The sequence below is a fragment of the Phascolarctos cinereus genome, unplaced genomic scaffold, assembly GCF_003287225.1.
Source record: "Phascolarctos cinereus isolate Bilbo 61053 unplaced genomic scaffold, phaCin_HiC Scaffold_4;HRSCAF=312, whole genome shotgun sequence".
Taxonomy (NCBI): domain Eukaryota; kingdom Metazoa; phylum Chordata; class Mammalia; order Diprotodontia; family Phascolarctidae; genus Phascolarctos; species Phascolarctos cinereus.
Genome location: NW_027555847.1, coordinates 157,133,431 through 157,147,878, shown reverse-complemented (window position 1 = coordinate 157,147,878; position 14,448 = coordinate 157,133,431). Strand labels below are relative to the sequence as shown.

At 46.3% G+C, this 14,448-nt stretch overlaps 1 protein-coding gene across 1 annotated transcript in view; it reads right to left on the bottom strand.

Moving 5' to 3' along the window:
* Window positions 1-1,665: 1,665 nt before the first annotated feature.
* The window catches only part of DNAI1 (dynein axonemal intermediate chain 1), a 252,535-nt gene continuing 239,752 nt past the window's right edge, over window positions 1,666-14,448 (bottom strand). The window contains exon 20 of the mRNA XM_020966929.2: window positions 1,666-2,166. Within this exon, the coding sequence (XP_020822588.1) occupies window positions 2,074-2,166 (93 nt within the window). The 3' untranslated portion in view covers window positions 1,666-2,073. The remainder of the gene's footprint in view (window positions 2,167-14,448) is intronic.

Sequence of the window (14,448 nt, the reverse complement as noted above, 5' to 3'; positions counted from 1 at the left end):
TGACAAGTAGTGGTCAGGGTTGAATAACTACTGTATTTCCATACTCAGTTATGAGGATGGACCCCAGAACTTCCAATTTTGCTCTTTCACCAACTTTCAAAAACTAAATTTATGATAAGATTTTAAGATTTATAGCTAGAAAGACCATAGAGATCATCTGGTCCAATCTCATTTGGTAAGGAATTGGTCCACACAGGGGAAAGGACTCTCCCCAAGATCACATCGTAACAGAGCTAGGGTTTGAACCCAGTTCAAACCACTGAGGATCCACATCGTATACTGTGAACTTAGCTGAGGAAGGGACCTCTCTGTGGCAAAAGTGAATCACCTCCCACATTGCTGTCCTTTGAGGGTAAATATACTTCACCCGTTAATGGCAGGAAGAGATGGGCACTGGTAGAAGTTAGTGACAGGGAAGGGGACCTCACAGTCCTACTGGGGAAACATTCCCCAACCCAAGCCCACTCCAGGGGTATGCTTGGCTAATGAGATTTCTGTTCTGCCTCCAGCCCCGGGCCAAGGTGAAAGCTTCTCAGCAGGGCAGGCACAGTGAGTGGACATCCTTCGAGCAACAGCACCTCTCTGCTCCCTGGATACCTGGGTTCTGGCTGCCTTGGGCCCTCTTCCCGGTGCCTCCATCTTTCCTACCAAGTCCCCCAGGGATGGGCTGGGGCCCAGGGGTTGAGCTGCCCATGGTGGCATGTGGGGGGTGAAGGGAAGCCCCTGTCCTGCGATGGGGGCGGGGCTCTCCACTGGGGCCATCATCGCCATCTCCTTCAATGGTGTTGCTGCCCTCTTGCTTCTGCTGCTCTGTACGATTGTGTGCCGGGCCTGCCGGGTGCACCCAGTGTGTACTGGTGCTGAGAAGGTACCTGAATCCCAGCAATCTCAACAACCCCAGGAACCCCAGCAATCCCAGCAACCCCAGCAACTTCAGCAATCACAGCCCAGGCATGAGGGCAGCCATCTACTGCAGCCCTGACATCTGACATCCTGGGATCACCTAGCCTGCCCAGACTGCTGAGTCCCCATGGAAGGAGGATCCCATGGACCTAGAAGGACAAGGGGAGAGGAGGGACCTCCCTGTCCACTCTATCTGTCTCCCATGAGCCATGGACTGGCCCCTGGGAAGTCAAGGACACCCTCTACTTCCCTCTTTCCATGTCTGCTCCCCTCATGGGGCTGATCCCTTTCTGGGTGGGGCCTGAGTAAGTCTGTGTTCTGGGCTAGAGGCAAAAGGTGGGAGGAATGGAGGGGGCTGGAGTGAGGCCGTCTGTCCTCTGGGGCAAGAAGGACAGGAGCTGGCCAGACCAGACAGAGCTGGCCCCTGGGAATGGGTGGGACAGAAGCCAAGTTATTCCCTGCTGGGGAGAGTGGGAGCTCTTGAGAATTGCTTCTGGTTCCTGAAGCTGATGGGGCCAGGGAGCCCTGCACTAGGGTTCATGGGGCAGGCAGGGAGTTGTGCCATCCCACCCAGACGTGATCATTTGTGTGTTTGGTGGGTGGGCAGACCAGCCTGGGCAAAGCCATTGCAATAACCCAGGAGGGTGCATCTGTGCCCTCTCCCAGGGTTCCACTGCTGTTTTTACTGAACAATAAAATTGCATTGTGGTTCAGCTGTCTCTTACAGTGTTTGTGTCTGGGCAGGGCAAAGAACCCTGGAACCAAGTAGGCAAACTCTGAGACCTGTTTATTTGTCTGGGAGGGTATTGAGGGTTACTGGGCCAGTGACCTTTTGTGTATCCATAAGGGAGAGGGTAGTTAACAGCTTTCATAGGCACATCTGCAGAGATCTCTTTCTTGGTCCCTCACTTCAGGACTGAGACCACTGGTGTTGCTCAAGGGTCTGGTTACGGGGGTTAGGAGTTAGGGATGTGTGATGCACGACCACTGCCTGTGGTGTGGGCCTTAACACTGAGGGAGGAAGGTATATCTGGGTTTAAATTTAGGGGGTGGGCTGGAGGCCAGGTTGGGGGAAGGGTTATCTAGGGCTGGTGCCTGGTCTGAGGCATATCGAGTGCTGTCCTGGTCAGGTCAGGAAGCGGAGGTGCTGCAGTCTGGGGACAGCCAAGGTCAGCTCTTCACTTCCCTCACGAGGTTCAACAGTTTGTCCAGTTTGGCAACCTCTACTTCTGGGCCTCTCTTCACCTCCTGCCCCTTCTTCTCCTGTCATAAATCACACAGAGGGGTGAAGAGGTGAGGGGGTGGGGAAGAGAGGAGAAGTGACAAGAGGCCTTGGACGGAGACATCTGGATTCTCTGGTGAGTTCCTCTTGCTTCTCCATCTAAGCTGAGCCCCCCACCCTGAGGCCACTAGGATGGCTTGAGACAGTCATTCATTCATTCACTCATTCATTCATTCATTCATTTCTTCTAGACATATGGGGTTAGACTACATGGCAGAGGTGGGGCAGGGGATGACAGTTCTTGGGGGCCTTCTGGTTTATTTGACTATAGCCCTTGCTAAATGACTTAGAGGTAATTTTTAAGAATGGAGGATTAGCATTTTGGGGCTTTGGTGGAGGCTGGGTACACAACCACTCTTGCTCTGAGAGACAAGACATCCCTTTAGGAACAGCCCGGACAGGACAGAGGAGGGAAGTCCAAGTAACTCCTCCACCCAGTAGCTTCCTTAGCAAGAGGACATCACAGCCCCACTGACTTAGCCTGTTTCCAGGGAAGATGAAATCAGTAGTCCACATTTCTATAGTTCTTCAAAGTTTACAAAGCACTTTTCTCATTTCACTCCTGTATAGTGGGTAGTATAATGTTACCCCCATTTTGCAGATGAGCAAACTGAGGCTTGAGTTGTGATTTACTCTGCTTTTCACAGTTTGTGTCGGAACCAAAACTTGAGTACAATTCTTTTGACTAAAACCAAGAAGCAGTAAGGATGGGCAGGTCTTAATAGAATGGCTCCTAAACAAGGCCTGCAAGAAATCACACTGAAGGGATTTTGAGTTAGCCCATTTAGACCCAATGTGGGGAGGACAGCCATGTGACTGCTGAATTATACTATACAACAACCAGGGTTCATGGAGAAATTCGTTAATGACTAAGGAGAATTCCTGGCTCCTTCACCAGAGGCTTAATGGTCAGAGTCTCAGAACAAGTACCTCCAATGGGAACTCAGGTGTGCCACTGGGAAGAAGAGGATATCGAGACAATGACTTGTTTGAGGGACAGCCCGGGGAACAGACCTCATCTCTGGGCTGTCCCCATTTTGGGGGCAGGGAGAGGAGAATTGGGACCCCTTCAACTAACTGTGGCTGAATATGCTACAGAAGGTCCCCCTGGCTCAGGGCTGGACTAGACTAGGTGGCCTCTCACTTTTCTTCCTACTTGGAGAAGCTGTGATTTTCTGTCTCTTTTCCTGAGAACCCCCAGGGACGGGGGTGGGGGGGGCATCTGGACCACACCCCTTTTCCCAATCGGAAGTAACTCCTGTTGACCACCCAGATGGGAAGGAAGGCCAAGGAGAAGCAGTCCAGAGCTGCTGGGTGGGGCAGGGGCTATGGGGCAGTGGAGCTAGGCCAGCCTTCCATGCCATGTAGGTGGTGAGGTCAGAATGAAGGGCATGGTGGAAAAGACAGGTGTGTATTAGAATCTTAGCTCTGTGATTTATTATCATCTTGTCCTTGGGCTGATACATGTTCCCATCTGTAGCTGGGGCCTTGAAGAGGAAAACTAGGCATTGTTGAGGGGAGAGGGTTGGGGAAGATTGGCTTCTTAGATTTTTCCTTATAGAGAATTGTAGATGCCTGACCAGGAATGGAGGGCCCAATGGGATCGCTTACCGATTCCTTTTTACAATAGTATCAACAGGCATTTTTTTAAGTGTAAGATATTGTGGTAGGTGCTGGTGATACAGAGATATACCCATCTACAAATAAATAGGGCTGTCCCAGGAAATGTATGGAAGAGGCCCTGAAATATGAGGAATACTGGGAGTGACGATAGTTCAGTTGTCGCTCAGTCATGTCTGACTCCTTGTGACCCTTTTTGGAATTTTCTTGGCAAAGACACTGGAGTGGCTTGCCATTTCCTTCTTCAGCTCATGTTACAAATGAGGAAACTGAGGCAAATAGGGTTAAGTGACTTGTCCAGGGTGACAAAGCCAGTAAGTGTCTGAGGCATTTCTTCTACTGGTCTATAATTCTACCCTTAGAGGTTGAGGCCCTTGGGTTAAGCACTGCCTTATCCAAAGTGTAAGAAAATGTTTTCAACCTAGCTCCAGGGTGGAGGTCAAGATAGTCCCTACCTTTCTCTGCTCCACAAACCTGTCAAGTAGCATGGGATGTTTAGTCTGTAGAATATAAGAGGTAGAGAATGTGAGAGCTTCACATAATTGAAAAGGCTGTCATATTAAAGGGCAGAACTAGAATTAGCAGATGGAAGTCACTGGGAGGCAGATTTGGGCTCGGTGTAAGGAAGAACCTTCTAATAATTATAGCTATTTCCAGTGGAAAGTGATACCTCATGAGGAATCTCCAGTGAAGAGGCCATCGCTGGTGATTTTAAGCAGAAATTTAATGACTGTGTCAAGGATTTTAGACCAATAGTTTCATGAGAAAGTCATGTATCTTTTCTTTTGTTTGTTTTTATCTGGAAAACTGTACACATTTTCCTATTTGTGGAAAAAGACACTCCTGAAATATTTATTTGTTTGATTGCTTATAAATACAAAGCCTTTTAGGAACATTGGTTCATTTGATTCTTAATAATGAGCTTATGAAGTCAGTGAAGTCGGTGAAGTCATTGGCTTGGAGAGTGAAAATTTGATTATACCTATTTTACTGTGGCTCTCTCGAGTTAACTTAACTTCCCAGTTGAGTGAGTTATCCAAGTAAGCAGCAGAGCTGGGACTAGGGCTCAGCCTTATAGGGCTTCAGAGTTGTCAAAGACCTTAGAGAGTCATCATCCTAGGCCTACCCCTCATTCTGCAGATGTCTTTGCATTCCAGTGGGCCTTTCTCCCTACTCCACTGGTTCTCATGGAAGAGATTCTTGTGGAGGAGGGGGGCAGAGATTGGGTTACATACTAAGGTCTTCTCCTAACTCTAAGATAATGTGATTTTTGTGATTTGATATGGATGTTACACTCCTTGGAAGAAGCTGTATGATGAACTGTTATTCAGTTGTATCTGACTCTTTGCGACCCCATGGACCACGCTGTTCGTGGGATTTTCTTGGAGGATACTGGAGTGGTTTGCCATTTACTTCTCCAGTAGGTTAAGGCAAACAGAGATTGAGTGACTTGTCCAGGGTCACAAAGCTAGTGAGTGTTTGAGGCCAGATTTGACCCCAGGCCCAGCACTTTAGCCACTGAGCCACCTAGCTAGCTGCCTCTTAGGCAAACAGAGGTTAAATGGCTTGCCCAAGGTCATACAACTAGATGAATTTAGGACTTCTTGACTCCTAGCCCATTGCTCTATCCACTGTACCACCTAGCAACAGTAGATAGAGCAGTGGGCCTGGAGTCAGGAAGACCTGAGTTCAAATCCAGCCTCAGACACTTATTAGCTCTGTGGCTCTGTGCAAGTCACTTAACCTCTGTTTGCCTCAGTTTCCTCAAATGTAAAGTAGAGATAGCACTGGAAAGACTGTTGTGAAGATTAAATAAGATAATATTTGTAAAGTGCTTAGCATAGTGCCTGGCACATAGTAGGTGTTATATAAATGCGTACCCTCCCCACCCCCCTTAGTTTAGAAATTTACAGGGCTGTCCCACATACAAGGCACATCCCCTGTCAGGCCTACCGCTCTATGGCTATTCTCATAGCAAATCTTCAAGAGATATATTTAGGAGCTCCTTTTAAAAGGCCTGGGAGACCTGGTAATCGTGTTTCTGGTTTTCTAGTGGAGAACAAAGTACTTTGATAACCGTCAACAAAGTGTCAAGTAGATGAACTTAACAGGCTGACTTCAGAGTCAGCCCTTGGCAGCTCCAGTTACAACTTAGAATAAATTGGGGAGGTAGGAGAGGGCATAGGGGAAGAATGCTGGGAGGAACTGCTTTACTGAAAAATATTGACATGTTTGTTTTTGTATCACTTATATTTCCCAGTATGCCCCTCCTCCCCTTCCTGGAGAGCTATCCCTTATTACAAAGAATAAAAAGGGTTGGGGGAAGGGGAAACCAGCTAGGCAAAACTAATCAGTGTGTCAAGCAAGTCTGACATTAACCATAGCATTCCATACCTGCAGTTCCCCACCCTTGCAAAGAAGAAAGGAAGGTACATTCTCATAGCTCTTTTCTAAGGAAATGATATCATTATAATTTCAGAGCATTCAGTTTCATTTGTTCTACTGTTGTTCTTTTCATTTACCCTGTTGAAGTCATTGTGTATATTGTTTTCCTGTTTCTAATTACTTTTCATCAGTTCATACAAGTCTTCCCATGATTCTCTGTGTTTGGCATAGTCATTGTTTCTTATATCACAGTAATATTCCATTACCTTTATGTGCCACACCTTTTTCTAACTGTTTCCCAATTGATGGGCATCTAATTAGTTTCTAGTTGTTTGCCACTACAAAACATGCTCTTATAAATACTTTGGTATATATGGGACCTTTCTTTTTTAAAATTTAAATTATTGCCCTTCTTGGGATATATGCCTAGCAGTGAGATCTTGGGGACAAAGGGTATGGAGATTTTGGTCATTTTCTTAGCAAAATTCCAAATTGCTTTCCAGAATGGTCAGGCCAACTCACAGCTCCACCAAAAATGTATGAGTGTGCCTGTCTTCTCCCCAGTCCTTCCAACGTTGACAATTTGCTAGATGTGAGGTAAAACCTTGCACTTGTTTTAATTTTTAATTTTTCTTATTAGTGATTCAGAGCATTCTTTTATATGGTTGTTAATAGTTTGGAATTAATCACTTTGAGAACTGCATGTTCATATCCTTTGACCATTCATCTGTTGGGCTTTTAGTCTTATACATGTGTCAGTGTCCTATGTGTCTTGACTGTCAGACTCTTGTCAGATATCATAGTTGATCACAGACCTAGAGCTGAAAAGGAATCCCAGTGGCCACCCAGTCCAACCCTCTCTCTTTTAACAGATGAGGAAACTGAGGCAGGGTAGTAGTGGTGAAGTAACTGGTCCAGGGTCACAGAGATATTAAGAACCAGAGGTAGTATTTGAACCTCTGCTTCTGGAGCGAGTTACCACCCTTTCCTTCACCTGTTTGCTTCAGTTCTTATCCTACTTGTGTTAATTTGGTGCAAAAGCTCTTCAAGTAGTAATAGGTAATTAACAAATACTTATTGATTATTTGATACGTTTCTGTGGGAGAAAGCTTCTTCACCCCGCCAAATAGTCATCACTACCACCGCCAACTCTAATACAAGGCAACAACAAACATTTACTGAAGAGATCTGGTTGGTAGAAGACTTGTATGTGCTTTTAGTAGATACAGAGAAATATTCTGAGAGAAGAAAACATACGTTCAGCTTCTGTGGAGAGCTCTTTTAAAAGAAACCTCAGGAGGCATCAGGCATGAAGGGGTAAAGTGGTGAGCAATGAAAACCACTTTTTAACCTTCTTTTTTGTGCATACATTTTTAATCCCAAGAAATACTATTGCTTCTGGCACAGCGTCAAGCTTCAGTATAATGAAGTATTCAGTATTATTAAGCTCCCACAGAAAGAACACTGGATTTGGAATCAAGTGCAATGTTGGAATGTTGGGCCTAGACACAGAGGACCTGAGTTCAAGTACTAGCTCTGCCTCTCACTACTCGTGTGACCTTAATTAAGTCTCTTAACCTCACTGGGCCTCAGTTTCCTCACCTGTAAAATGAGAGGTTTGTTCTAGGTGACCACTATCTTTGTGATTGTCCTTTGTATGATAACAGAGTTACACTAAATAATCTCTGAGGTTCTTCAAGCTCTAAATCACAAAATAACCAAATTTCTAAGTTGGAAGGGCCCCTCAGTACCTGTCTAGTACATACCTGAAAAAAAAAATCTCCTCAACAATAACCCAAGTTGTCAACCACGAAGGGTAATTCATCACCTGTCAGGGCAACCCATTCTATAGTACCTTGGAATAGCCCCTCTAATTATTAGGAGTTTTCTTCCTTCTATCAGGCCTAAATCTCCATTGTAACTTATCCATTGTTACTGGTTCTGCCTCTGGAGCCAAATATGACAAAGCTAATTGCTCTGTCTATGACGCTTCAAATACTGAAGACGGGTCTTATATTCCTCTTCTAAAAGCAAAATATCTTCAGTTTTTCTTACCAATCCTGATATAAGATTATCTTGAGACCCTTCAACATTCTGTATACCCTCCAACAGTGTCTAAATTTCCTAACATTGACTCTAAATCCTGTGATACTATGAAGGATAGTAACTGTGGATTTGCAGGGGTACAAGGGACTTTGGAGATTATCTAGGCCTAGCTAGGCTAAGCCTTAGGCAAATCAAGTCAGATTGTCACAGGGAAAACTCAAAGGCCCCTGCTTGCTGGCTGCACGATTGTCCTATTCTGCTTCCAGTCTGTAAATGCCTTATCCTGTGGCTCTGTTCACTGCCCCAAGTCCTGCTTTCTTGGACACACACAGCATGAATCTAATCCTTCTTCCCCACAACAGCAAAGTAGGACCATAGGATTTCGACCTCATGGGATCTTAGAGATCATCTAATCAAATACCTTCATTTTTAATAGATGAGGAAACTCCAGCCCAGAGGTCACACAGTGGGGAGCAGAGCTGGGATCTGAACCCAGATCTCCCAACTACAAATTCAGCATTCTTTCTGTGATTTTCTTCCACCTGAAGATGGATGTCACATCCCACTAAGTCTCGTTTCCACACTAAATATCCTCAGTTCCTTCAGCTGTTCTTTATGTGATAGGATTTACAGACCCCTTAGCTGTGTTTTTAAACTCCAGCTAAAGAACCCCCAGATTCTAGATCCTTGGTAACTTGTAATCATTCCTCATACCAGATTGTTTCCATACATAGTAATTGCAGTTTCTTTTTGGAATATTGAATAGAGTCCAGGGGCCACCCCCTCAGATTCACAGGTGGTCATGGTGATTCTGATAAAGGGAACCCAAGAGGTGCCAAGAGCTGAGCTGGCCGTGGGGTTCATGGAGTTGGACCCTTGTAACCTACACACCTACCTCTAGATTCCTCTATTATTACTGCTAACATTTCATATTTACATAATGTTTTTTCTTTCTTTTCTTTTCTTTTTTTTTTAACAAACTACTTTCCTCACAGACTTGTGAGCCAGGTAATGCAAGCATTATTAAGCATGATTGTTAATTATTAAAATTAATTTACTGATGTGAAAACTGATGCCCAGAGAAGTGCAATGTCTTACAGTTAATAAGTGTCAGAGTTTCAACTGGAAATCAGGCCTCCTGGACCTGGGCCACCAGATTTCCTTTATGCCCCAGAATATAATATTACCTTCCCCTTATGTCACAGAGTGCCAACCACCTGGCAAGAGTCTGTCATTCAATCATTCATTCTTTCATTCAGCAAATGTTTATCAAGCATCTACTGTGTGCAGAACATTTTGAGTGAAATACAAAGTTTACTACAATCTTTTCTCATGGAACTCACACTCTAGAATCTATAGAATTTAGATCTAGTCCTGCAGTTCTAGATCCCAGACCCCTGGAACCTATAGCTGAGGAAGAGGTGACACCAACACAGATAATTATAATCCACAATACTGCATGATAAATGCATTAGAGAAGTATAAGGTAAAGTACTTTGTGAGGGCTGAGGTAGAAGACTGGTGTCTCTTGGAAAAGATGGGGAAAGGCTTCTTGGAGGAAGTGGTATTTGCATTAAGATTTCAAGAATTCATGGGGCAGCTAGGTGGCACAGTGGACAGAGCACCAGCCCTGGAGTCAGAAGGACTTGAGTTCAAATCTGACCTCAGACACATAACACTAGCTGTGTGACCCTGGGCAAGTCACTTAACCCCATTGCCTAGCTCCCCCCCCAAAAAAAAAAGATTTCAAGAATTCAGAGCGGGAAGGAGGGCATCCAAGGCATGAGGAAAGGGATGGGCAGAGTTGTGGAGGCAAGAAAGTTCAGGGCACAATCAGGGGATTAAGAGACATAGAAGCTAGGACTAGGGAGGTAACAGCCCCTGATCAGACTGCTTGGGGAGTCTTAGAGCCAGCTCTGGCCGCCCTATTTTAGGAAGGACGTTGATAAGCTGCAGAGTGCCCAGGGGAAGGTAACCAGGAGAGTGAAGGCCCCTGAGATCCTGCCATGTGCAAACTGGTTGGAGGAAATGAGAATGTGAAGATTTAGGAGAGAAGGTTTAGGGGAGATAGGTATTTATTTAAAGGGCTGTTTGAGAGGAAACAGACTCGTTCTGGGTGATGCTGAAGGGTAGAACGTGGAGCAATGGTTGGAGGTGGCCAAGAAATAGATTAGACTTTAGATGAGGAAAAATTTCCTCATGACTTGAGCTGCCCCCAGGTGGAATGGGTCGCCTTGGGGGTGAGGAATTTCTGTCACTGGAGGGGATCAAGCAAAGGCTGGCTGTCCCCTTGTGGGATATGTTGGGGTGGGGAGGGAGAAGTGATTCTCATCCAGCTGTGAGTTGGAGAGGATGCCCCCTCATCTCTTCCAACTCTGAAATTCATGGATCTAGACAGAGGGCTTGTCCCGAATGAATGGAGCACAGAATTTGAGAAGGATAAAACAGGACCCACAGTTAAGGCTATGGACCTCAGTGTAAATAAGTATATTTGCAGATAAAAGGGAGATTGACATCGTCACTGTATTTCTTACCTTCATGGCTGTGGGAAAGGCAAAGAAGGAACAGATATGCTTTCTGCCCTCAAGGAACTTGCTTTCTTTTGGAAGAGACTTGATTCAGACATACAAGATGATTAGAGAACAGGACAGAGTGGAGAACCCATCGTGGTGTGTCTGCAGTGGGTACCTAGCCCCCTTGGCCTCCCTCTGACCTCGATGACACTCTAGGCAGAGTGAGTGATAGGGTGCTGTACGCGGCTGTCTGCCCGGCCCAAGCTGCCTTCCCACCTCCCCTGCCTAGCAACTGAAGACTTTCCTTTTTCTTTCCTTCCTATCTTGTAAAGCAACATGGTACAGTGGAAAATGTGCTAGACTTGGAGTTAAGGAATCTGAGTGTGAATCCTGGCTCTGCCACCTACCTGTGACCTAGGGGTAAGTACTTAATGTGTCTGGGTCTCATCTGCAAATGAAGCAACTGGATTAGATAGTTTTCAAAGTCCCTTTTAGCTCTGAATCTATGCTCCTATGAGTACTCCCTCCCCAACTATAGGCCCTGATGGGGGGCGGAACGATTGTGGGGGAAAGGGACAAGGTCGGGGCAGGCTGGGGAGGAGAACGAAGAAGGCAGAGAGGGCCTCTGAGGAATGGCTTTCAGCAGCTTCAATATGAGGTACTTTGGAGTTCTCCACCTGCAATGGCAGGTCTGTTGGATCAGCTTTGAGTCTGCATGACCAGCTGTTTCTTTTCTCACCTAGGGAGTCATTCAGTGTCTATTCATTTGTCTGTCTGTCCTTATAAAGCAGAGACCTTGTTATCTGTGTCCAAACCTGTCAAGCAGACCTCCAGCCCTGCTTAGAGTCTATGGGAATGTTGGCCTGGCTCAGCCACCCCCACATCTATGTGCCACCTGTACCCGCTGATTGCCCTGGCACCTTCCCTGGCCCTGCATGCCACTGGCTTAGTTCCTTGCCCCGTGCTGGGGGTAACTGGCACCTCTTCAGCCCTACTGCTGTTACTTCCTTTCCCCAGATGCCACCAAGGGTGGCTGGGCCCTCTGCCCCACCTCCTGGCACAGCCTGTACTGACAGCCACCCCCGCCCTGACATAAACCTCCCCCTACCCTGGCATCGCTCCTTCCTGTACCCATGTCTGTCCTGGCATTAATCCCTCACCATCTGGCCCTGGTACTATGGGGAAGTATAGTCAGTCCATGGGAGACCAGTGAGGGGCAGAGATTGTTAACTTGCCTTTTAGATGAATGTGACCCAGAGCCAAATCAAAGTGGGCTGTGGGCAGGAAGAGATGGGTCCCTGGGGGCAAAAGTACATCTAACTAGCTGTGGACCTCAGTTTCCCCTTGCATTCCAACTTAGTGCCTGGAGACTACTATTGCAGAGTGCTGATTCTGAGTTGATATGTACTTGTACTATATTTTTTGAACCTGAGATGGAAGTACATGGTCTGATAAAGGATATTACTTTTAGAAGGCCTCATTAGCAGCAAAGTTTTCTTGAAACTGGAACTGCTTTGGGAAAAACGAAAAAAGGTGGTTGTTGTACCTATCGATGTGAGCAAGTATGGTGGAGTGGTCACAGCACGGACTTGGTGTCTTTTGTTATCGTTCAGTTGTTTCGGTCATGTTCGACTCCTCATGACCCCATTTGGGGCTTTCTTGACAGAGATCCTGGAGGGGTCTGCCATTTCCTTCTTCATTTTATAGATGAAGAAACTGAGGTAAACTGGGTGAAGTGATTTGCCTAGGGTCACACAGCTAGTGTCTGAGGCCAGATTTGAACTTGGGTCTTCCTGACTCTTGAGCTGGCCCTCTTTCCAGTGCACCTCCTAGCTGCCCCTGACTTGGTGTCAGAGGACCTTTATTTGAATCCAGTTTCTGCTGCTTGACGCTAGTTCAAATTTCTATAGTGTACACGAATTCTCGAAATACTTTCATCACACCACCCTTGTGAGGTAAGTAGTGTGACTGTTATCTCCATTTTACAGATAAGGCAACAGGCTCAGTGACTTGGCTCTGGGTCACATAGCTGGTAAGTTACCAGAGCCAGGGTTTGAAACCATGTCTCTACTGACTCTAGATCTAGTCTTCCCCAAAACGAAGGGGTTGGACCAGATGATTTCAAAGATCCTATCCAGCTCTAAATCTTAGGATCCTAGGAAATGTGCAGAAAGCTGAGAAGGAGACAAGGTGTGGGTGGCAGAGAACTTGATCCAGAAAGGGGGATCCAGAATATTTACCCCTATATTTGCCGGTGAGCTGAGAGTCAGAAGAAGCCAGTGACTGGGAAGGAACCCAAACAGGAGGGTTGGGAAGAACTTGCTATTTTAGGACCAGAAAGGAGATCTGTCTTGGGCTGGTAAATGGAAGGAGAGGATGCCATGTAACAAGGCCAAAAGCTAGGATGAGAAATGAGGAAGAGACAGGCTGCTGCTTGTAAACCCAGTAGCGATGATGCCAGGGAGGCAGAGGCTGGGTGTCAGAGCAAAGAGCCTAGACCCACTGAGGCACCAGTACCTAGCTGAAGACTGGATTGTTGGCACAGCCTAAAGACAGACCGAACAGGGAGAGAAACCAGGCTTCGGTGTCAGGAGCTGCCTGGCTCCCTGCCTCCTTATTCTCCCTATGCCAGCCAGGCATTTCCACTTGTCTTAACCTTTGAAATGAGCCAAATCTATTCTGTGCCAAGGATGTGGGCCAGCCAAAGCACCTCTGTCCAAACTTGTTTACATTGCAACCAGCTCTGGCTTTGGGCAAGAAGCCTATATGGTGAGTTCTTGTTTGGGAAGTCGAGCTCAGAATCAAGCCCTATTCTTACCACTGGTTCTCTGTCCCTGTCACCCATAGATCTCCTTTCCAGATTCTGACCTCCCCTTCCCCAGACTCTCTGGCTTGAGTCCCCAAGGCTTTGATCCTCAGCCTTCAAGCCTGGGTGTGTAATGGATTTCAGAGTTGAAAGAGGACTTGGCCATCATTTAGGCCAACATTATTATTTTACCTACTTCCTGACTTCCTGAACTCTGGACCCTGCCTGGACCTTCAGTAATTTTGGACTCCTCCCTCCCTTAGCTAATTAGTCTAGACCAGCTCTCTGCCTTTTTGACTCATGGTACTTTCTAGTCTTCTCCACTCTGATCCTCAAATGACTGCCCCTTGAGGTCTAGCTGAAATCTTAGCTCTGCCCCCTTGCCATTCAAGGCCTGGCATTATACTCAGGGATGGAAGGAGCCAAACATATTCAGAGCTAAGCATCTGGGTCAGCCAGAACATCCCTGGTCAGATTTCATTAGGGCCCAGAGAAACCTGAAACTTGTCCTCTATGGAAACTTCCTTTTTGTACCTTTGGGGCATATTTTGGGGTGTGGCTTTTCTCTGGTGAATATTTTTTTTTTAAGTCAAGTGCCTTTTTAAAGTTCAGTAGGTGGCCTTTGTGGATTTGGATTCTTGACCTGGGAAAAGGAAAGAAACAAGAGTAGGAAGGAAGGAAGGAAGGAAAGAATCCTTTAGTAAGCACCTACAATGCTATGCCAGGCACTGTGCTAAGCACTTTATAAATATGAGCTCATTTGGTGGCATAGGGAGTGGAGGCCATAGGGAATGGTTTTCTGGCCTATCAGAAAAAGAGAGAATGGGCTTTACTGCCTCTACACATCAAGGGTGGAGGTGGTGGTACAAATGGAGGCAGCAAACCCAAATCTT